Genomic DNA, 23,064 nt, shown 5'->3' on the forward strand with positions numbered 1-23,064 from the left:
TGCTTGACAAATAATTTATGCTACTGCCCATTTTTTGGCATTTAAAGACCTCGTGTTAATAGTACTCGAAGATGACAGGCTCCCTAAGCGTGATTCCCTTCAGTCGATCGACTACGTCTCCGTTCCCTGGGGTTGCATATGCAACCAAGATGTTTTCTCTTTAAGTACACTTAAATTGGCCTTTTATTTCATTAATATATTACCTACAAGTAAAGTTTTTAATACAATTGAGATTTAAAGTACACAACAAGTGCACATTCAATACAACCAAGCACACTTATTTTTCACAATGTCAACAGTGCAGTTATATTTTAGCAGCTTTGGCCTTTTATGATATGATGATAAACAAATGTTTTTTTCTCATTGTAGATGGAGGAGAGAAGAGATGCTGTCATCTCCAGCCTGGTAAAGTACCTTGGCCCGGAGGCGTCCACCTACATTCACTATGGGGAAAAGGTATGTGGTGAATTTCAACCAATATGTTCACTGAGTCAGAGAATTTATATTCATTGTCTTGCAAAACCCTCCACTTCAGCTTTATTTAGGAACAAAATCTTTTCTGAAAAATGTGGAAAAAAGACTAAGAAAGTCACTCCGTTTTTGTAGGTATTTTTAAGGGAACACACATTTGAGTCTGTGGTGGTTTGTCTTATGCATTTGCAAGTGTCTAACTAATCATCTTTCATTGTGGAGAAGTCATTAATTTCAAGAAAAATATGCTATTTTAATAAACGGTAATTGATTTTTAGCTAAGCTCCGCCCACTTCTGTGATTGTTTCTAATTGAGATAAGCTTAGCAGGATAACCCATAGGAATGAATTGGATATTTATGTCAACGATGTGATTTTCAGTAAAATGTGCTCAAAATTGGTAAACTGGATATTATTCTTAAGGGGTCTGGAATGAATAGTCACATTGCAATTTTTTTAAGTGCTTTAAATAAAATCTTAAATTACACAGTAACATGATTAAAAACTGTAGAGCCTATGAAGAAGAATCAAGGCAATTGTTTCTCACAGTCAAAAGAAATACAAAAAAAGACAAAAACGTGATTAACAGCAATTTCTAGTGATAACTTTATTGATTCCTAATGTTTCTACAATACATTCATTATGGTACTGTAAATTCTTTAGTTAATTTTAACATCACAGTGACCTGAATCAGTATGTAAATAATATTACATTTTCAGTATCATTAATTTAAATGTACTGTAGCAAATGTACAGTCACGTGAAAAAGAAAGGACACCCTTAAGAATTGTGTGGTTTTACGTATCAGAACATAATAAAACAACTTCTGGTCCTTAGCAGGTCTTGAAATTAGATAAATACAACCTCAGAGAACAACAACAAATTACATATGACATTGTATCATTATTTATTTAACAAAAATAAAGCCAAAATGGAAAAGCCATGGGTGACAAACTAATTACACCATATAATTGAATAGCTAGTAGTGCCACTTTTAGAAGCAATACGTTGAAGGAATCGTTTTCTATGACTTTATCAGTCTCCCGCATCGTTGTGGCGGAATTTTGTCCTGCTCTTCTTCACCACGTTGCTTGAGGTTTGTGGTTTTGTGTTTATGTACAGCTCCCTTATGGTCTCGCCACAGCATTTCAGTCGGGTTGAGGTCTGGACACCATTACAACACCTTGATTCTTTTCTTTTTCAGCCATTCTGTTGCTGGAGTGCTTTGGATCATTGTCCTGTTGCATGACCCAATATCAGCCTAGCTTTAGCTGTCTCCTTTATTGGAGTAAAATCATAAAAGGCTTAAGCATAAACAGATTGACTCAGCTCGATTTTTGCCCCTTACCCCCGTTTCTCCCGGCTTGCAAACACATTAAAATGCGTTATGACAGGAAAGCGTCCTTACTGTGCATTTACGTGTATCCAGACAGAGCGAGCTTTTCGCAGTAGCTATAGGGAGGAGGAAATATCGCAAACTCCAACTCTTTCTTGACCCAAGAAACTTTACAAATGTGTTTTCATCTCGTGCAGAAGTCCTACTGTAAAAAATGCTGCATCTGTAACGGAATGAGAGGATATGTGTCATGTTGAAATACTCTTTCGTTTATAATGCTTTATTTAACATCACAACAGACATAATAAATGGAATACTCAAAAGTCAGATACACGAATGATTAGGCTATGTTTTTACCTCACTACCGGGAAATGAGCTAAACACTCCACCTTTGCTAGTAAAATAGAAAAAGATTCTCATTATATAAAGCAAATTAATGAGTGAAGAAATAAGCAAAGAAAAAAGCAACTTAATGATCAAATAAGTAATCAGGCAATGTCAACAGCATGACCCATTTTAGGGGGGGTTTCCACTTTAGGAAATGATATTACAAATGTCATTCAGACAGACCTGCAGAAATGTTTCATACACAGTATGTAAAAATAAGGCTGCTAAGTGTAGGTATTTGTTTATTAAGACCTTCTCATTTTGATGGTTCAGTGTTTAATTAGGGGGTTCATACTCAAAATTTACATCCTAACCAGTATGATGCTCTTTCATATTTACTCAATTCCACCAACACTTGATACATTATGTGATCCTACACGGCCCAGGATACAGAGATAGGCCCAGTATCCCAGCGACCCTATATTGAACAGGCGGTTTGAAAATTAATGGATGAAAGATTGACAGTGAAAACATCTCAGAGTCTTGAATGGATCCAAATGCCAAAGCTCTGTTTGTGGCTTGTTCTCGCTGAATGAGTCAGCATGTGCATATAACACACATTGTCCAAAATCAGGCATGAAACCTGTTAAGACCTGTTAGAGTTTATCACCTCTGTCCAAGCTCCCTCTCTGGCTTTGACAAGCCTCCATGTGACACTCGCCACAGGCGTCAAGTGAAATGGAAATATCTGCACCCACCTCTATTCCTAGTTGGCCAAAGCTGAGAACCAGTCCTCCACTGTGCCTAAAAAGCACAAGTTCACAAAAGAAATGGGAATTTATTCCCCCTGAGAGGTAAAAAGGCGACAGGCGTGCAGAAGGCGTAATTGAGATTGACAAACGGGGACATTGGTTTGACAGCCATCAGCTTCAACAGAATGTTAACATTTTACCACCTTAGAGCAAAAGCGGTGTCTGGCCACTTTAGCACTATAAGTGGAAAAGGAGAATAGTCTTAAGCAACTCCTTGGCCTGTGGATGGAGAGGGCAGGAGAGAATTATAGGACTACTGATGGCAAGGCCTTTTTTACAATGAGCTGCTACTGAGAAAGGAAATATACTATCTTTTCAACCCAGAGAGTCTTGAGATGTCTTATGTTGGGCTTAACCCCCTGGGGTCGGCGGTATCGCCGGCGATACCAGCTCGCTTTTATTCTTATCAGTGTAAAAGAGAATCAAAATACTCTGTTGATTTTGATCTTACATATAAGTGTTATACATCATTCGATCCTGTTGAGGCCTGTCAAGTGCTGTGATTTGGTCTGCTAGAACCCTTTCCTCGGGTTTCACATGCTCCCTCTGCATGTGTAATTGCGCGTCAACGCGGACAACGACGTACGCCAACTCGTAGTCTATAGCATAGAGGCTCCGCCGTAGATCCGACGCAGAAGTATAAATGAGCCTTTATGGGTGCATTGTGGAAAGCAAAGGTGCATCAACTCAGAAAACCTCCAGATGGTGTTTAATCTAAATAAAATTGAAATAGCGTTAGATCTTATCAAATGGTGATTATCAAATCAAAGGCTGCTGTGCTGTGTGAGTGAAAAACAGCACTGTGTTCATTTGCACGTGTATACTGTAGCTGTTTTTAGAGCTGCTCGGTTCACAGTAATGCTGCTTATAAATGTCAGCACTGCAAGCGAGTTTAACATGCATTTGGGAATACAATGTGTGCTAGGTTTACTTTATTTATTAAACTCATTATTGCGATGCGTTATGGGATTAAATGAGTGCACTCGATGACGTCCACTATGGTTTTGAACACCACTACAAAATGGCTGTCCCTTCAAATAGTGTCATATTTAATGGTATAGGAGGCGATTTCGAACAAAGCCGCAGTCTATGGGTGCTTCTCATTTCTAATGTGTGCATCCTCGCTTCTTTAGGATGCAAGGGAAGGCTGCAAGGAAAGAAAGTGAGGATGGAGGAATCAAAGGAAAGCTTATTTGTATATTGGAATATTTTTGATCGCTCAAGCGTTACTTTACAGCGTCATCAGCTCAAGGGATATGCCCTTATGTTGTTGAAGTTTGGTTTTAAGAAATTCTAAATAAATAATAATAACTGTTGAAATATGTGAGAGATATGGTTTATTTACACTGGAAAGTAAAAGCATAAATTAAAATAATTTACTTCCGCATAGGAAAGACCTGTGCATCCTCGCTCAGCTCCTCTGGAAGCTTCTTTACTCCTGTTCCTCGCGGTGCAATTAGAAAATTGAGATGTCCTTCAAGATGGCTTTCTTTGATCAGTTTCTGGGTCACAGGCTAGAGGACGGAGGAAACGAGGAAGCATCAGTTTGAGTATTAAGAAGAACCCTATATATTTTTCTGCTCTTTCTGTTGTGCTGGACAGTGGTCTAACTGTGCGTTCACACCGGACGCGATTAGCGCGTTAAATTCGCCCCTGCCGCGTCGAGTTATACGCTTGACCACTGTGTGTCCATTCATGCGTCAAGAGCGAAATTGACGCGCGTAACAACATAAGTTTGAAGCGAAATTCACTCGCGTCAGAGGCAAAAGTTTTGATAGATCATTTATCGAGAGAGTCACCGCTCTGTATTTGCTCTGGAGAGCAGAACGGTGGCGTAGGGATCATTGTCGCCCTTCGGAGGCGAACCCAGTTTGGCGAGTTTTTCACCATTTGCTCCAGGAGCTGCGCTTGGATGACGGCCGCTTTCAGTGGTACTTCCGCCTGTCCCTTCGCCCAGTTTAATGACCTGCTGTCCCGCATTGGAGCGATCATAATCCTATGTCACTTTATGCCACGCGAAGCAAGCAGGCTCCTGACTGGTTAACGTGGCGCCAATTGACGCAGAATTTCAGATTTTTCAACTGGGGTGGCAGATGCGAATTCGCGTCAAACGCAAGAAATGCACAAAAAGCACTATAAAATAATTTGCGCGTAACGCGGCAGACGCTCAATTCGCGCCATTCGCGCAAACTTGAATGAGGCGTAGAGTGTGGCGCGGTAGACGCGAATACGCCTCATTCGCGCCTTTTTTACGCGCGTAACGCGTCTTTGCATTGACTCAACATTGAAATCACTCGCGCCTGACGCGCTATTCGCGTCTGGTGTGAACGCACCATTAGACTTATATTGACACCTTGTGGTGTGGAGACAGCATCGGTGTTTAGTATTCAGCCATTTCTAACAAGCTAATTGTTGTAATTGTGTTATTAATATTTTCATAGAAAGGTGATTCATACTACCAGTAGAGCTGTTTGAGATGACACAACCTTCTTCTAATAGCATGCTTAACATGCTTGGATTGTTTAAGGGTTTTTCTTCAAGTACCTTCAAAAAATCCACAAGAGCATTTAAGAACATTCAACATTAACCAAGATGCCAGCAGGGTATTTCGTGAAGAAAGGCTAAAGGGCTCTAATGATGAATAATGAATAATTGTTCATTAAATGAAATTATAAATAATTTCTAGACCTTATATTTAGTTCAACATGAACTGAACAAGCATAAGGGGAACATTTAGTCTAATCCACACAGAATTCATTAAGGTGACCTTATTAAAAGTGAGAAATAGGGGGTTGCAGGGAGTTTATGATAATGTAAAGCTGCATTAATATAAAAGTAACCTGCTCAGTGAGAAGAGAAACAAGACGACTTTCTGCCAAATGTTGTCTGCCAGACGTCTAAATGTTTTGTTAGTGTCAATGCAAAAGGCACCTGCATTATAAATCCGTCTCTTCTAAGTAATAAAGGACAAGCTACATCAAACCACAGAGTGTTAATGTTTCTCAGATCATTTATTAGCCCGAAATTAGATTTCACATTGACGCTGACTGCTGCAAAATGTTAATTGTTGTCTTGTTTTTCCAGGACTGGGCAAAGGAGGAATATAGTGGAGGCTGTCCTGTGAATGTAATGACCCCCGGGATGTTAACATATTACCACCCCAGTCTTCGAAAGCCCTTCGGCAGGTAAACCAATCCACTACACTGGCCAAATCCCTTCATGTTCAACAAAGCCTATTTCAAAGCCTCAATCCCTCATTTCACCACTTTCTCTGTCCTACAAGGAATCGTTCACACAAACAATGAAAATGTTGTCATTATGTTCTCACCCTCATTATGTCGTTCCAAACCCACTGTTATTTAGCCTTCTAAAGACGTTGAATACTGAACATGAGGAATATAGGTTGCCTTTATGGTCTTGGAGTGAAAAAACTTGATCAATAAACTTGGCCAATAAAAGTGGCTCAGATCTCATTTTGGTTCATTTCACTTCTGATCAGGTCTTTGTCCACTTTCTATTTTTTAGTGCCACGACCACATAATAATTCTTATTATTTAGTGAATTTCTGTTATTAATAATAACAGTGGTCCCAGCACCAAGCAAATTGTAATATTATTAGAATAAATAATAACCCACTAATGACTCACTTTCTTAGTCCTTTCTTTGTAATTTTTCACTTGATCTTTTTATAAGCAGTATTTACTTATAAACATTTGAAGGCTACATGCTGTTTAAATGTATTATTTACTAATTTCATTTCATTTTTATTATTTTTTTTCAAATAGATAAATAAAATAGTTCCCACTATTTCTGCTATGGGACAGAAATTGGTACAGAGAATTGTGACATTTTACTGGTATTTGTACCGACTAATGGAAATATGGTACTGTGATACTGTGATCCTAGTACCAAAACATATTGTGGTACTATTCGAATATTTAATTATAATTATAATAATAACAGCCTTTATTAATTACTGTTATTAATAAAAAAAAAAACTGGTCCAGGCACCAAAACAGATTGTAATATTAATTTAATTAATTTATAATATTTATTTATGAAATACTTATTTATTATTATTTGAAATACTAATTTGTAATAATAATGTTTAATAATAATAGTATTTAATCGTTATGTTTACACTTTTTTTCGTCCTTGTTGTATGTACAAACATATGAAAAAGAGGATTGTTAAAATTCTTCAAAACTAAATTTTTGCACCAACAAAAAAAAACAGCATACAGATTGGTAAAGACACGAAGAAGAGTAAATAGTGAATATGTCATTTTTTTTGGGTGAACTATTTAATTGGAGATATCATTGACTTTAGCAGACATTAGCTGCAGATAAAGATAAAAGTGAGAGTAGTACATAAATGCAGATTTTACCTTGAAGTGCAAATGCTACCCAGATGCATGACTTGATGTCAAAAGGACAGCGCTCTCTGGGGAAAACGTCTCAAAAGCTATTTGAAATGGGCCGGTTAAGCGATTGACAGGGCTGAACTAATGCTCGCCCAAGGAGAACGTACAGAAAGAGCGTGCAAGAGAGAAAGCGAGGGCGTGCGGTGGCTGGAATATAGGGGAAATTTCCATAATAGAATTAAATCCATAGGGAGAGGAATGAGATCATCATGTAAAGGTGGTTGAGGCATGTACAGACTTCCCATTCTTTCTGGTACCTGTGCGGGCGATGAGACGTTTCCTGAAAGAGGGCTGTAATCTGTCCTTGACCCACTTGGAAACTGACGAGATCTTGAAGCTCTTGATCTCTCAGATGCTACAAGACTCTTTCATGCATTAAATCTCCGTCCATTCTTTCTAGCTACAAAAGTGATTCATATTAGATGTGAATAATTAAAATGACTAAAAGGACACTTGCATACAATTCTCAAATATCCCATTTAAGACATCTTTTGGCACAGCACAAGTGCAGTCGTTCTTAAATTGTAGTGCACAACAATTCTGTAAAATTGTAAAGGCGGTGATATGGCAAAAATATCATATCACGATTTTTTCACGATTCTCTTTCATGTTGGTTTTACTATTTTGCAAGTGACTGACAAACTAATTTCCCTATTTTTAAACAAAGCCTTACAATGTAACAATATAAAATAATAAAAGAATGGCAGACAATTACCAGTACGCCAAAGTGGAGAAAATAAAAATAGGCTACACAACATAATATACAAATTAAATAAACAGTGCTTTATTTTTTGAGCTAAAGTATGTGTATTTAACAGTAGCATTCAAGAAAGAAATTAAATGAACAAATATAAAGATAAAACGCCACATAGACATCACTGTATAAATCATACATTGATTCTTATTAAAGCTACTATTAAAGTTATCAGTCAAGAGCAGTGAGTGATTTTCTCTTTGTGCTTTGTTGTTTTATTAACATTTAAAGGATTAGTTTCCCCCAAAATCAAAATTGTCATCATTTACTCTCTCAAGTTGTTTTAAACCTGAATAAGTCTTTCTTCTGTTGAAAATAAAAGTTATTTTGAAGAATGTGTAACCAAACAGTTGCTGGTCCCCAATGACTTTTACCTTTTACCAATGATTTTTTTACCTAGCAACTGTTTGGATAGCCACATTCTTCAAAATATATTCTTTCTTCTTTTTTTTTTTGTTCAGCACAAGAAAGAAATGAATGCATGTTTGGAACAACATTAGAGTGACTAAGTCATTTTTGGGTGAACTATCCCTTTAAGGACAAGTGGCAGCATGTTGTCACAGTTATGTTCTTCTGTCCTGTTGGTTATCATGTTTTCATTAGTCACATGTCTTTCTTTGTTCTGTCTTTACCTGCTTATGACGTTGCAAAACGTTTGCATTGGAGCTCTTTGCCTCTTCATCTTCTTCTGCCTGCACCACACCGTGACACGTTTACTATTGGACTACTGGCACTTTAAGACTTGCGCATCTAATGGACACGCACCACCCGAATCACGAATACGAAAAAACGCATACGAAATTTTCGGACTCAGTGTGCAAGGACCTTTAGCGTATAAGACTTGAAACATAACTTAGTCCAGTAATCAGGCGCTGTTTGACGTTTTAGTGTGTGCTTCGGGTGTACGCTCACAGAAAAGTGAGTGAGTGAGTGTAACTCTACCGCTGCATTAACATGTGATGTGTAAATGTACGTTGCGTTGTACAGTAAGCTACAGTATGTTGAGACGGAGGCGCCAGAACTGAACTGGTAGAATGCACTGCAGCACGATACTATGATATTTCTTCAAAACCAGATTGTGTATGCCTTTTAATCGTCCACGATCAAAACCGTGATATCACACACCCGTACCCTGATATACTTCGAGAGAGAGAGAGAGAGAGAGAGAGAGAGAGAGAGAGAGAGAGAGAGAGAGAGAGAGAGAGAGAGAGAGAGAGAGAACACCAAAGTTGTGACAAGGTGGTACTTGGACTTCTGATTTTGATTGAAGGTGATACTTGGCCAGAAAAGTTTGAAAACCGCATAACTAGACTGTTAGATATTATGCTGGCTGCTTTTGATGCAGTATTTCCCGAGTTAGAAGAGCATATCTTGCCTGCCATAGATGGTGGAATAGAAAACAAACCGCTTTCATGTCTTCGAAGTGATTCGCATAGACAAAGAGCATAGGTGAAAACACTGTGGGTAAGGGATATCCCTGAGGGTTTCATTCAAGTCCACACATCCATAATGCATAAATAATAAACAGCTTGGTGGATGGGAAATGGTCTTGCATGGGGAATGTGTTGTTGAATGCAGCAATAAGCATTTTTTGAGAACCCAATTAAAAGTTATTTCTGTTAAAATTCATAACAGACATGAATGTGTGCATTTATCTGTGCATAAATTAACTATCCCATGGAGTTACTAGGACTGTCAGATTAGATATTAACTTTTTAGTAAATAGCTTTTGCTTTTGTTCCTCTTTTGTAAGTCGCTATGGATAAAAATGCATCTGTTCAATGCATAAATGTAATTCTGTCAGGACCATTATCATTAAAGATGACTGACAGTTACCTAACAGTTTGGATTGGTCAAGAACTCCCTGTCCATCTATGCAGCATGGATAAGAGCAGTGATAACCCCCTCAGGGTAAACAGAACAGAACCAACATGTATTGCAGATATAATTAATGTTCAATCATTTAATGTTCAACTTAACTCAAGAAAAAGGAGTGTGATTAGAAGAGGAATATCAGATTGTTAAGTCCTGACAGGACGAGGAGGAGCTGGAGATGGATGAGGGTAATTAGCTCCTGAGCAACACGATAATGCTGCTGATAATACTGATGGGCTTTATATATAGGGATGCTGTGATAGGCCTATTCCTATAGGTGGACGTGGTCAGACCTGCCAGAACTAACTCTATGCTTGATATGTTTAATCTTGTAGGTATTCACTTTAATCGTACTGCAGTTTTATATTTTCATTATTGTACAATATTTACGACTTTTTCATTATAAAAAATTATATATTTGTATTATTCATAGAATATATTTATAACTATATTTACTGTTCAAATGATTTATTTGAGTAATTCTCTTGTAAGCTCACCAAGGCTGCATGTATTAGATTAAACATACAGTAAATACAGTACTATTATCCTGAAAGCTGAATTTTCAGCATCATTGCTCCAGTCTTTAGTGTCACCTGATCCTTCAGAAATCATTTTGATTTGATGTTCAAGAAACATTTCTGATTATTATTAGTGGTGAAAACAGTCGTGCTGCTTTATATTTTTGTGGAAATCGTGGTACTTTTTCTGGTTCTTTGATAAATAGAAAGTTTCACATGTATACAAAGTTCTGTAATGAAACTGTAGATGGCACAGGCTGAGCTTCTTAACTCAATTTGTTAGCGATCGCATTATCTTACACATTACACATAAGAGGTTACACATAAGCATCTGTTGTTATTAAAGATTCAATATTTTTGTGGATTTTATAATAGACACCGTAGTGGAGTCTAAGGCCTTTGAATGCTCCATTACGTACTAGCGTAAAGAGTCATGACTGCTATTAGCAAAAACTTCAATTTAGGCAACTAATTATTAGCCATTATTCATTTTGACAGTCATCAACCGTGAATACAAAGTCTTTATATTTTACAGTCACCTTGACATTTTCCACATCCCTTAATACTCAATCATAGTGTTTTAAAGTCACCATGACATCAAAATTTACCATTCTTATTTTGTTTCACTGAATGTTACAGTGCTTATTATAAATGATTAATCTGCACATAATCATTATTATCATTATTACAACTTTAAAGAATACAGAAAGTATTACCACTTTAAAATGTCTATTAATTTTCTGTCTCTTTTGTCAGGATTCATTGGGCAGGTACAGAGACGGCCACCCAATGGTGTGGATACATTAGCGGGGCGATTCAGTCTGGTCAGCGGGCGGCTATGGAGGTCCTAGCTCAGATGTGTCCTTCTTCTCTGTCCCGGGAGGAACTGGACGCAGTGCGAGCTTCCCTGAAACACAGTAACCCAAGAAAGGAGTCAAAGTGCAAGTCGTCCAAGTCTTACTGCCTCCTCGGTGTGGTAATGACAGCAGCTGCACTGGTGACTGCCTACCTGTTGGCCAAACCAGAACTACGATTGAAATGGATCTAAAGGTATCTGTTTCTTGACATGTATTTAATTAGTAGTTGTGCCTTAAAATACATTCTAGTCAACATGAAGCATTGTACGTCTGTAATGGTAAGTATTTCAGAATGAAACGTGATTTTTAGTGAGGAAAAAAAGGGCCGGGACTTGATTGTATATTTATTGGAAACTGATTGGTCCATGAAATTATACTAATAGAAAAGTGTTGCATACCAGAATAGAGAAATAAGAGGGCTTAGAAATGTCAGCCAAAAAGTTGCAGATACACAGCAAGTTTGTGCTGAAATTGTATGCTGACTTTTTTTTGTCTGTGTGGAAAAAAGACCAGGAATGTGAATTAAGAATGTAAAAATTGTCTGTTTTAAGTATCAGTATTTAATAATAATAATAATAGAAAAACATTACAGTATAATCACTCATTGTTGTATCTTGCACTTAATCATATTTCCAGATTTGAATTTCCAAGATATAAACTAACTTTCGGTGCCTCGTCATGAAATTGCGTGGCATAATGTGTTATGTGGAGGAAATATGAAACATCAAAGCACAGAAGTGAAGCAAACACATTGTGAGCTATAAATGTATTTTTTGTCAAGCACTTTGAGTGCCTCTCTTTCTTTCAACCCCATGAGAATCTCAATTGTTATCATGAGAATAAAGCATGGCGGACACTCGTGTCAAGGCCTCTTTGAACACGTTAAATGAGTGTAATGGCTCCGTTGCGCATAAATGCACATTGCCACATCATTTTAGATAATGACAATAGTATAGGCAATGAAACTGTCAAGCTATAATGAACTGAACTGTAACCAAACATTTTTAAAAATGTGTACATATTTATTAATAATGTATTAACATTTCATATAATATCCACATATTCCAAAACAGCCTGTATGTGAAAGTCTTGAGCACCACGTAATTACATAAGAAAATTATTCTAAGCTTGAATCAAAGCTTTTGAAATAATATTTTAGTATACAGAATTATCAACCTTTTAGGTGATACTGCATGTAGACACTGTTAATTGTTAGTTTGGTCACACTTTATATATGTTTAATTTAGCTTCAGAAACAAATTTGTCTTGTATTATGTGGTAACATAACTGCACAATAAAGCATTTAATCTATATTTGTTTTAATGATTGTTATTCCTTTTCTAAAAGAAAACAGTTTTACAACAGTTTTTAAGTCAAAATCATTCAATTATAATCTGGATATGTCTTTTTTGTTTTATCATAAAATATTGAATGAACATTTTCGTCTGTAATTTTGTGGACTAAATGAACTTTGTTTAGAATGCATCTCAAAAACCCTTTAAGATCACCCATTTTACTTACTTTCTGAGTGCATCAAGATAATAGGATGGGATGTGATTTTATTGTGAGAAGTGGTTGCTTACCATAACAGTGCAGCAGTCTCCACCCTCTTTTTGGGTGGTGTTTGTTCCAAAAGTATTTTTCCAGTAGGGATTTTTTTTTAAGTCTTGGTTAAAGAATGAACCAAACCATGCAGCTACTGTACATGGTGAATCGGATTACAAACTTTTATTTGAAGCAAAAAAGTATTTGAAAACCAGCCAAAAGACACTGTACAAGACTCTGTACTTAAATGCTTTAATGACGAAAATAACTACAATCCCAAAAAAGCATTGCGAATGATATAAGCAAATTAACGATGAAGAAATATAAAACAAATGATTTAAAGATGATTGTATATATAAAAACAATATATTAAGTTTATTGTAAAATATGCATGTGCATAAGTATTTAAGTAGTTCACAGTGCTTCATAGGAGTGGGCGGAGCTTTTAGCATTAAATGCTTGGTGCGATTCTCTGATTGGTGGAGATTTGTGCACAATTATGGGTATATTTTGTCACTGCATATTCTGATGTTTAAGACAATAAAATAAAAAAAGCGGGAATAATGTGGGCAGATGGCTTTAACAAAAACATTTACCATCAATTAGTCTTTATAATTTATAAGTTAATCAATTCCCCTATGTAAAAAATTTGATTTTGTTTGCTTCCGGAACCCGACTGCATGTTGCTCTCTATAAAGACAGATGGTTAAAGGAGAGAAGTGTTTCATATATGCGCAGCAAGTTTGTGATGAAAGTTTACAGCCTGCAGACATTTTTCCGTTAAGGCCAGGGACATTAATTAAGTATATCTATTGACTTTAAGCATGAATATTTTAAAATCAGCATAAAATGTTATATTATCTTATAAAAAATCATGAACTTGTATTTTGAAGTTTCCATATTTGATCTTCTAAGCTTCTTTAATGCCCCCCCCCCCCCCCCCCCCCATATAATTACAATGTGTTATGTGAAAGGAATTTGAAACATCAAAGCGCAGAACTGAAGCAAACACTCCGTGAGCTATAAAAGTTATTGTCATGCACACTCAGTGCCTCTGTAAACTCCATGGGAATGTCAATTGGTTTCATTGCTTTAGCAGAACAAAACAGGCTGGAAACGCAACAAGTTTGTCAAGGCCTCTTTAAACGTGTTAAATGTGTGTAATTGCTCTCTCGTTGTGCGCAGATGGAAGAAGAAAAAAAGATAGGCCGTCAGACAGGCCTATAGACGAATACACTTCCAGCAAATCTTGCCATTGCGACTCGGCGTTACCCGCACTGTACAGTAACTCACACACTCACGGACACACGTCCGCCCACACGTGCACAGCAGACACGTCTCTGGGAGGGTGAGATGTGAAAGTGATTTAATAGTGCTTGATTACACAGATGATGGAAAAGGCTCCTGTCATGCTCGGATGCTCTCTAAAGGGTGATCTAACTCCTCTGGCGGCCCCTAAAGGAGCACTTTTCTGTCTTTGTTACCGCCGCCTCGCGGGGGATCAACTCTTCATTTTCCCTGCCTCGCGCCCACCCCATCAAGATCAAACCCTGCCCTGACCAACATGTTTTTGTATGCGTCCAATTTATGGGCTCCAGTAGTGGCGAGATGACACAGCCAGCACTTCCTCCGCTCGCTCTGGCCAGAAGCCACGGGAAAGATGAGTCTCTTGTGATTGTGAATCTGATTTTCCATCCCATTTGCTTGATTACCTCCACGTCCGGCCGGAAAGCCACAAGTCTTCATTTAGAGCCGCTCCGCCGTGTGGATTGGCTATTATTTTGGACGTCCCATGAGTAGCTGTGTGCGTCTCAAAGGATCCACCGCCTAAAGATTGCATAATGTAACAACTTGTCCGGGGATTTGGCAGATCGCCTGCATCGGTTTGCGGTTTGAAGATGTCTGATCCAAGGCAATGCACCAACTTTAGATTAGGTGTATCCAAGCCAAGATGGAAGCCTTCCATCAGGTTTTAGAGGCTGCTGCAAAGTAAAAACAAGACAAGAAAGTGCAAAAAAAAGTCAGAATTGGGAGATATAAACTCACAATTGCAAGACAAAGTCAGAATTGTGAGATTTAAATATGCAATTGTGAGAAAAAAATCTGAATTGCGAGATATAAACTCACAATTGCAAGAAAAAATCTGAATTGTGAGATATAAACTCGCAATTGTGAGATATAAACTTGCACTAGCGAGAAAAAAGTCTGAATTGTGAATTACAATTACCTCGCAATAGCGAGAAAAAAGTCTGAATTGTGAATTACAATTACAATAAATTTGTCACAATTGTGAGATATAAACTTGCAATTGTGAGAAAAATTCATAATCGTAAGATATAAACTCACAATTGCTTGAAAAAAGTCAGAATTATGAGATGTAAACTCGCAATACTAATAATTTTTTTAGGATTCTTTGAATCTGTGTAATGTAACAACTCGTCACTGGCTTTGGCAGATCACCTGCGTTGGTTTGCAGTTTGAAGGTCTCTGATCCAAAGAAAAGTACCAAATTCATATTAGATCCATACCAAGGTGAAAGGCGGCCTCTGAGAAATGCATAAAATAATGTCATCTGTGCCCTTCTCTTGTGATATGACACGTTGCACCACATGGGGGTCTGTAATATTCAGAATGACAGACTTTCTAATGGGGGGGGGGGGGGGGGGGGTTGAACTCAACCGTTCACACATGCCATCAAGAGCCGTCACACACACTTCCTGACGTGCAAAGAAATGATTCCATCACATACAGTGCTGTGATGTTTTGGTAGCACTTTACAATGAGGTTTCATTTATTAACAGTTAACATGAACTTACAATTCTTCTGCAGCATTTATTATTCAAACATTTACAAATGAACATTAACAGTAATATGAATAAACAACTGTATGGCGGGACAACCTGCCACTCACATGAAATCGACCAATAGCCAACCACAACCATCCATTTTTCTTGTTTGAGAAAAGACTATCACAACTTCCGTTTCATGCCGGCTTTAACAAATGAGACTTATTGTAAAGTGTTACCAGTGTTTTTGTTGTATTCACAACATTTTAGGTTTCATAATGTTTTATGTAATGCAATTTGTATTTGAAACATTCATATTCAAACTAAATAAATCGATATTCAGTCAACAAGATTTGATTAATATTTAAATTATTTAAAACAATTTTGCAAGACTGATGGAAAAGAAAATGAGAGTGGACAAAACTGATCGCCTGCGCATACATGAACAGCAAGTCCGTTGGACTGCCGAATTCTATAAACAGTTTGGGGTCAGTTATGAAATGTTTGAATGTTTTTAAACCTGAGGAAACTTATTGCTCAAGGTTGATCTTTCATAGCTCAGAAAACTGGAGTTCTCATTTATAGTTTCACTAAACCTACATTTCATGTAAAATTTGTTTGCATTATTCATGCATATTCTGTTTGATTTTTTTCAGTTGAGAGACAGTTTAAATGTGAAAAACCTCCAAATTTGAAAATACTGATAGGCTTAAACTGATAAGTCTCTTTTTGATCCAGTTGGCCAAGCTAGTTCTGTAATATACTGTTGAGACGATTTGTTTTAGTTATGCTCATTTAAATAAAACATTAATAAAGCTATTAACGCTAAGTGAAGCTCATATTGTTAAGTCATGAGCATTGTGTCAGGAGGGAATGCCCATAAGCCCTGGCTTTTGAATAATTAAAATATGTATGCTTAATAAGAACAGGGGCATAGACATTAGAATTATTAAAGGCTTTGAGCTCTATTTAGTATTGTGACGGTGTTTAGTTAGTAAATAACTGTACATAATCTCCTTTCATGTTTTACGGAAGAAAGTAAGTCGTGGGTTGAAACAATATGAGGGTGAGCAAATGAAGACAGAACTTTTATTTTGGGGTTTAATATATAAACATCTGAGATGCTAAAGATATCTCATCTTTTACTACATTAACACTAAACCTTATCTGCTGGCTTATGGATAAAACAGACTACTGGTTTCATATTAATTATCAGGTTGTTGGTCTTTTTTAGCCATACTTAGTACTTCTGTGTGGGTGAACTGGACAGTCTATATCATCTCTTAACTTTTAATTAGCTGTGAGATGTGTTCTGGAAAGACAATTTCTGGCTGGGTGTTGCATCGTTTCTCCAAGCTCGTGCTCCCTAGAGGATGTAGAACCGTTGGCTAAAGATCAAGGAATGGCCAGTTTTCTTCCTCTTGAGATATATGCCCATGAGGCCTAATCTTTTCCAGCAGCAGACACATCCATCTACATGATCATGTGTCAATCATCCGTGATGCAATTATGCTTTTCAACTGATACACTGAAACCTCATCTAGGCATAATTAGGGGTATTTTTAAACCCTGACATGATCATGTCTGTCGATTCCTGCATATATGGATCGAAATGTACATTTTTATTGCAGTTTTTAGCCATTAACAAAAATGTACTTCAAATGTACTACACAAAAGGTTGCTCCAACAGTATTTAGACAATTAAATTACATGAATGTCTTTGCATTATATCTAGTTCCGTCATTAAACTCTAGATGGCACAGACTGACTTTTCCTTTACATGCACTCTGCAAGCTATTTCACTATTACCACATGGCACAAGCTGATTGGCCTCTGCTGATCCTGTAGCCAATGAGACTGCTTGCTCTATTTTATTTAAATAGTCTGGTTCAGTGTTTGTCCTGCAGCAGTTCCTCTGAATCCCTCCACCTCCCCAGCTCCACCTGCCTCGATCTGCTACAGGATTTATATATGTCTATTCATGCAGCAGCATTACATGCTTACAGCAGTGTGTCTGTGTACGGTATCTAATGGCAGTAGCAAGTCCATACTTTCTCTGCAGAAGCAGCAGCGTAGCAGATCAATCAAAATATTCATTAACATGCCAAAACTACTTTAATAGTTGTCATAATTTAAATAACTAAATATGAATATTACCTTTAAGTCCGGTTTAAAGTGCGACAAAAGAGCCCCAAATACTTTTTAGGGCCACCTGAAGAAATAAGTCATTTTCTTTGGCTGATTAGTTATAAATTTAAAATAACAACGGTTGAATATTCTAATGCTGCAGTTCAGGAAATATAACACGGACAACGGTGCTGTTGATACCAAGCAGTCGAGCAGCACAGTTGAGGAATTCCTGAATAAACCAATGCTTTTCAACAAATCAGTTGAGTGAATGATTCAATAACTTCACACCCGAAGACCATAAAGCAACTGTTGTATAAGGACAAATATAAATACTTCAAAATCAATTTGCACAAAACCTTGCCTCTCAGAAATTTAGTCTGGCAGCTTCTGTGCATCCTAGCAGTACCTCTTCAGAGAGAGAATAACCCAGATAGCATACATATCCCGGCAGAACTGAGCATATGTGCCATAGTTGGCCCAGATGAGGCCCGGATATGTATGCTATTGCCAGCCACACTCAGGTTGAGTAACTGTGCATATAAAATGCATATAAAATGCAAGATGCAGGGCAGAGGAATGGGAAAAAAAATGCAAGGTATAGAGACGCGTTTTTGGAGCTACTTTCAACTTTCAGTGCTGTGTTTTTTTAGAACCCTGTGTCACACAAGACAAAGCGAAAGGCGTGAGAGCAACGGTCGCAACCATCTACCACATATTTACATAAAAAACAATGAAAAAGCAGTGTAGTGCAAAACATCCCCAAAGGTGTCTGTCTAGTACATGTCTAGCCAACACTTAAAAATAATGGAAAAATTGAGCACTCTTGGGATATCATGATTGAGGTTAATAGAGCACACAACAGCCAATATCTGGATGCAGTCGGGTCCTCCGAACACAGAACTCTTCCAGTAGGAGGTCGTTGACTGGGCAAAATGTCAAGACTCCTTTCTGAACAAGAAGGGATGGGGGCCGATGAATAATTCATGGAGAGAGTTTGGTCAAACACAGTGCTGTGTCTGTTTAGCTGTCGCTTCAGCAGGCAAGAGAGAGAAGGGGAGAGATACAACACTGTAGGAAAACACCGGAGCTGATATGCCATCTGGACCTCGTATCAGACAGCTTGACATGTTCCTTCAGGACTTGGTGCGGGACAAACTCTTCATGTTAGCCCCCTCTTGAGAAATTACATATTTGTGAGTGATAATTGTGACATGCCCTGGAAGAATTTTGAACTTTCTTTGTCTCGAGAGGCCAGGGCTGGCACAAATCGGAGAGGCTCTCCTTCAGGGTTATGAGGCCAATATTGATCTGACAGCGTTCAAAGATGCGAAATATGGGAGAGGACATTTCCTTGGCTTGAGCATGCGGCTGCAGCCAAGTAGCTTGAACTTTCTTTTACTAACTTGTGGCCACAATGACAGAGATTTTAATGGCTGAAGGTTGCAGTACGGTTGGCCGCTAGTAGATGATGCCGCTGGCAGTGTGTAATTGGCCATAGCTTTTAAAAATCGTATCTCAAATGAGAAAAAAATGCCCACGTCGTCGCCTATGTTGCCAGAAATCGCCAACACTTACTGAAAATGAATGTCTTCGGGTGATTTTGTCGCTGCACATCTTTGTCAGTGTGAACAGCCCCTTTAGTCACACAAACCTAATAGCAAATGCCAAAGTTTGAGACACAAACAGCCATATAAGCTCTAAAGTAAAAACATTCTGAACATAATAACTTTACATTACTGATTACAATTTTTGGAATAATTACAACTTTTTATGTTTATGAAAGAAGTCTATTATGCCCACCAAGTCTGCATTTTTTAAATAAAAAATTAAGTAAAAACGATAATGTTGTGAAATATTATGACAATTTAAAATGGCTGTTTCCTATTTGAATACATGCAATGTATTCCTGTGATGATAAAGCTGCATTTTCAGCATCATTACTCTAGTCTTCAGTGTCGCGTGATCATTTCTGCTCAATTATTGTTTATTGTTATTTTTTATATACATTTTTTAAATGGTAATTTATCATGGTTTCCACAAAAAAAAAAGAGCACTCCAACTGTTTTCAGAATTGATGCAAATCAGAAATGTTTCTTGAGCATCAAATCAGCATATGAGAATATTTTCTGAAGGATCATGTGACACTTCAGAGTAATGATGTTGAAAATGCAGCTTTGACATCACAGGATAAATGGCATTATAATATACTGTATATTAAAATAGAAAACAGTTATTCTAAATTGTAATAATATTTCATAATGTTACCTTTTCTTTACACAAATGCTTACCTACTTTGATCGAGTTAATGCTGCCTTGGTGAGCATAAGAGACTTCTTTCAAAAACATTAAAAAAAATGTACAGACCCCAAACTAATTTTGGTAGGCCTAGTGCATTATTTCCATGAAATGTCCAACAAGTGAAATATTATGTGTTGAGCCTACTCTGTTCTTCTCAGTAACATTTCTTTCTTTTTATCTTCTGTAAAATCCATATAGCTAAAAAGAACATTACCGGTAATAATAAATTCATAAAAATAGAATAAATTGATCAATACTAATTTCCATTTGACAAATGTATTTCTCACCATTGATTTTGACAACATTCTCATTATAAAACAGAACTTGGTGGTGTACAATTCATACAGTTTGTTACAAAAATGTAATTATTAAATAAAAGTGGGGGAGCATAAAAGTAAATTACACTTTCAAATGGCAATATTTCAAGATTGGGGGGCAGGTGGAACCTGAACAAATCAATACCCACCCAATACACTCACACACATACTCTTTATGACCCTTCTCCAACACACATGCTCTTTTAAAGGTGAAGTGTATCATTTCTGCACAACTAGCAGCACCAAATGACACGCTTCACCTCTAAACACTTAAAACGATATATTCAGATCTTGACATTTGCTTACACACTCTCCTATAAAATGAGACTACATATTTACACTCAAACATTGAGTCAGTGTTGACATAGTCAGTGAGATCATAGGTCATGTTTCAATTATTTGGTAAAACAGTACGACGTCTATTACTGTCGTGAAGGGCGCGTAAATCTGAGAATCTCCTCAAATAAAAACTGTAACAAAGAGGTTTGCAGAAACTCAAAGCATAACAAATCCAGTATTAAGCAGCAAATATAAAGGTTTTAACGCAGTCGTTTTATTAAGTTATTCTGATACACAAATTGTCCAAGGATTTACATTAAATAACAAAGGAAAGGATCAATTTGAGGGTTTATTAACAAAGTTTATAGTTTATGTACAGGTCCACACATGCGTCAAAAGACGCTGGGCGATTCATCAAAGGCTGGATAGCTTTCATTGGTATGTTCCATTGCTCTTTATTTGAGCACTAACCCTGCTCCGTACGGCCCACCGGAGGCTTCTTCACCCGCCTGACACGTGTATCCAGGTGCATTAAAGAACAAAGTGAGGCATCCGAATGTGTTTTAGTAAAATATGCATCAGAGGCATCTGTTCTGACTGTCTCTCAGATGTCCATTTGCAATATCAAGCAAAATCCATTAAAGAAGCACTGACAGCATGAGTGGTATCATGAGAACAAAGCTTGATGCGATAGGTGGAATGCAAGTAGGCACAAATCCTCCGCCGGTGGATTCTTTTTGTGGAACAAAACATTCCCTTTAGTGTATGGTCGGTATGTCTCCAATCCAAGCTCCGGGTAACGGTCTGGGACACGTGTATTCATTCTGTGGGAAGCAGAAAACATAGATGATGATTACTACGGTACAAAACCACGAGGTTCGGCTTAGAACTGATACACGGGTCAATGACACGATGCTCTCTTTTGTACTGATGCATTTTAGTTATTTATTCAAAAATATACATTTCAAAAATGCAAATCATACATCATCCTGGATACACCTTTTCTATGATGAGCATGTTTTTCTTTCTTTTTTTGGATAAAAAAATATTTTTTGGGGAGTCAAAAATACAAGGGTTTAATGATATCATTATGAAGAAAAATAGAATTATATTCTTGAAAAGAAAATGTCATGTGGTGCGACTCCCCAAAAACAATGATATTTATGAATACATACTTCACTACATTTGTATAAAAAAAAATATATATAAAAAAAATAATTCACCTTGAAAATATATTTTTGAAAATGTTTTGTGAACACATGGTGTAATAAAAAAAAAGTTAAATGTTATAACATTTTAATCAATGGTTACAACACACAATTTTTTTTTTGCTTTCTATATCAATAAACTACATAAAAACCTTTTCTTGAAAAGCTATACACGTTTTTCAAAAATATATGAAACCAATATGACTACAAAGAAAGAGTACATTGCTAAGATTTTCAAAAGATCTTTCCTTTTCTGTTTGTTATTTGTCATTGACCCTAAACGCTAATTAAAGATAAATCTGATTATATAAAAATATCAGGATAATAAATCAGACACATTACTTCAGCCGCATGCAGTTGTGATGTAAAATGAAACGCTCATGCATGGCCAAGAAAAAAAAAAAAAAAACTTTGTGAAGCAGAACTGGATGATTTGGCAACTAACAGTAAAAAAAAGTCAGAAATCAAATATGGCAGCACATTGTATGCCATCATTATTAAGATGTTAATTACGGTTGAGACGACTGAATTTACTCAGCTCAAGTGACCTTGCTGTCATGAGCACTTCGTCTTAAATCGATAAAACAAACCGCTGTGAATACTAATTAGCAATATGCATTGAGCACAATCATCATTATCTCAATTATCCTCAAGTTCAACTAAGGTTCTTTTCAGAAACCATGGGAATAGCAGCTATACTGCCAGTGAGTCAACCTGAAGACAAAGATTGGAGTAATTACTTGATAAAATGAGGACAAAAGTGATGCCGCCTTTCCTACCCATGAGAAAAAAAATCTGCACCGTCAAATGAATTAAATCTTTCTCAATTCATCTAAATTAACACACAGTGAATGGGTTGTTTGTCATATCTAACACTTCGGAGTAGCTACACACTTTTGGTGCTCATTTCAATGGCTGCCCCTGTTTCCCATTCACTTTCATTGTATGGAAAAGTGCAGTTTGGACATTCTGGCAAATATCTAATTGTGTGGCATAAAAAAAAGAAGTCATACTGGTTTGGAAAGACATGAGGGCGAGTAAATAATGACAAATTTAATTTGTATCCCTTTTAAGAGAACCCATCCCTCAAAAAAACAATGACCAATGAAGTGTCTTTGAATAGAGAAATG

At 37.0% G+C, this 23,064-nt stretch overlaps 2 protein-coding genes across 3 annotated transcripts in view; one reads left to right on the top strand and one right to left on the bottom strand.

The window, feature by feature from the left end:
- The window catches only part of LOC306992090 (putative flavin-containing monoamine oxidase A), a 39,786-nt gene extending 27,103 nt beyond the window's left edge, over positions 1-12,683 (top strand). The window contains exons 11-13 of the mRNA XM_079600558.1: positions 370-456; positions 6,029-6,129; positions 11,271-12,683. Coding sequence (XP_079456684.1) covers positions 370-456; positions 6,029-6,129; positions 11,271-11,562 — 480 coding nt within the window. The 3' untranslated portion in view covers positions 11,563-12,683. The remainder of the gene's footprint in view (positions 1-369; positions 457-6,028; positions 6,130-11,270) is intronic.
- A 7,710-nt stretch (positions 12,684-20,393) lies between these two features.
- lrrtm4l1 (leucine rich repeat transmembrane neuronal 4 like 1) overlaps positions 20,394-23,064 on the bottom strand; it is a 32,459-nt gene continuing 29,788 nt past the window's right edge. For both annotated transcript variants that reach the window (XR_013796197.1, XM_079600297.1), the window contains exon 3: positions 20,394-21,550. Coding sequence is in view for 1 of the 2 variants with exons in the window: in XM_079600297.1 (XP_079456423.1) it covers positions 21,485-21,550 (66 nt within the window). In the remaining variant the exon portion in view is untranslated. The remainder of the gene's footprint in view (positions 21,551-23,064) is intronic.

Source organism: Phoxinus phoxinus (genome assembly GCF_949152265.1).
Source record: "Phoxinus phoxinus genome assembly, chromosome: 23".
Lineage (NCBI taxonomy): Eukaryota > Metazoa > Chordata > Actinopteri > Cypriniformes > Leuciscidae > Phoxinus > Phoxinus phoxinus.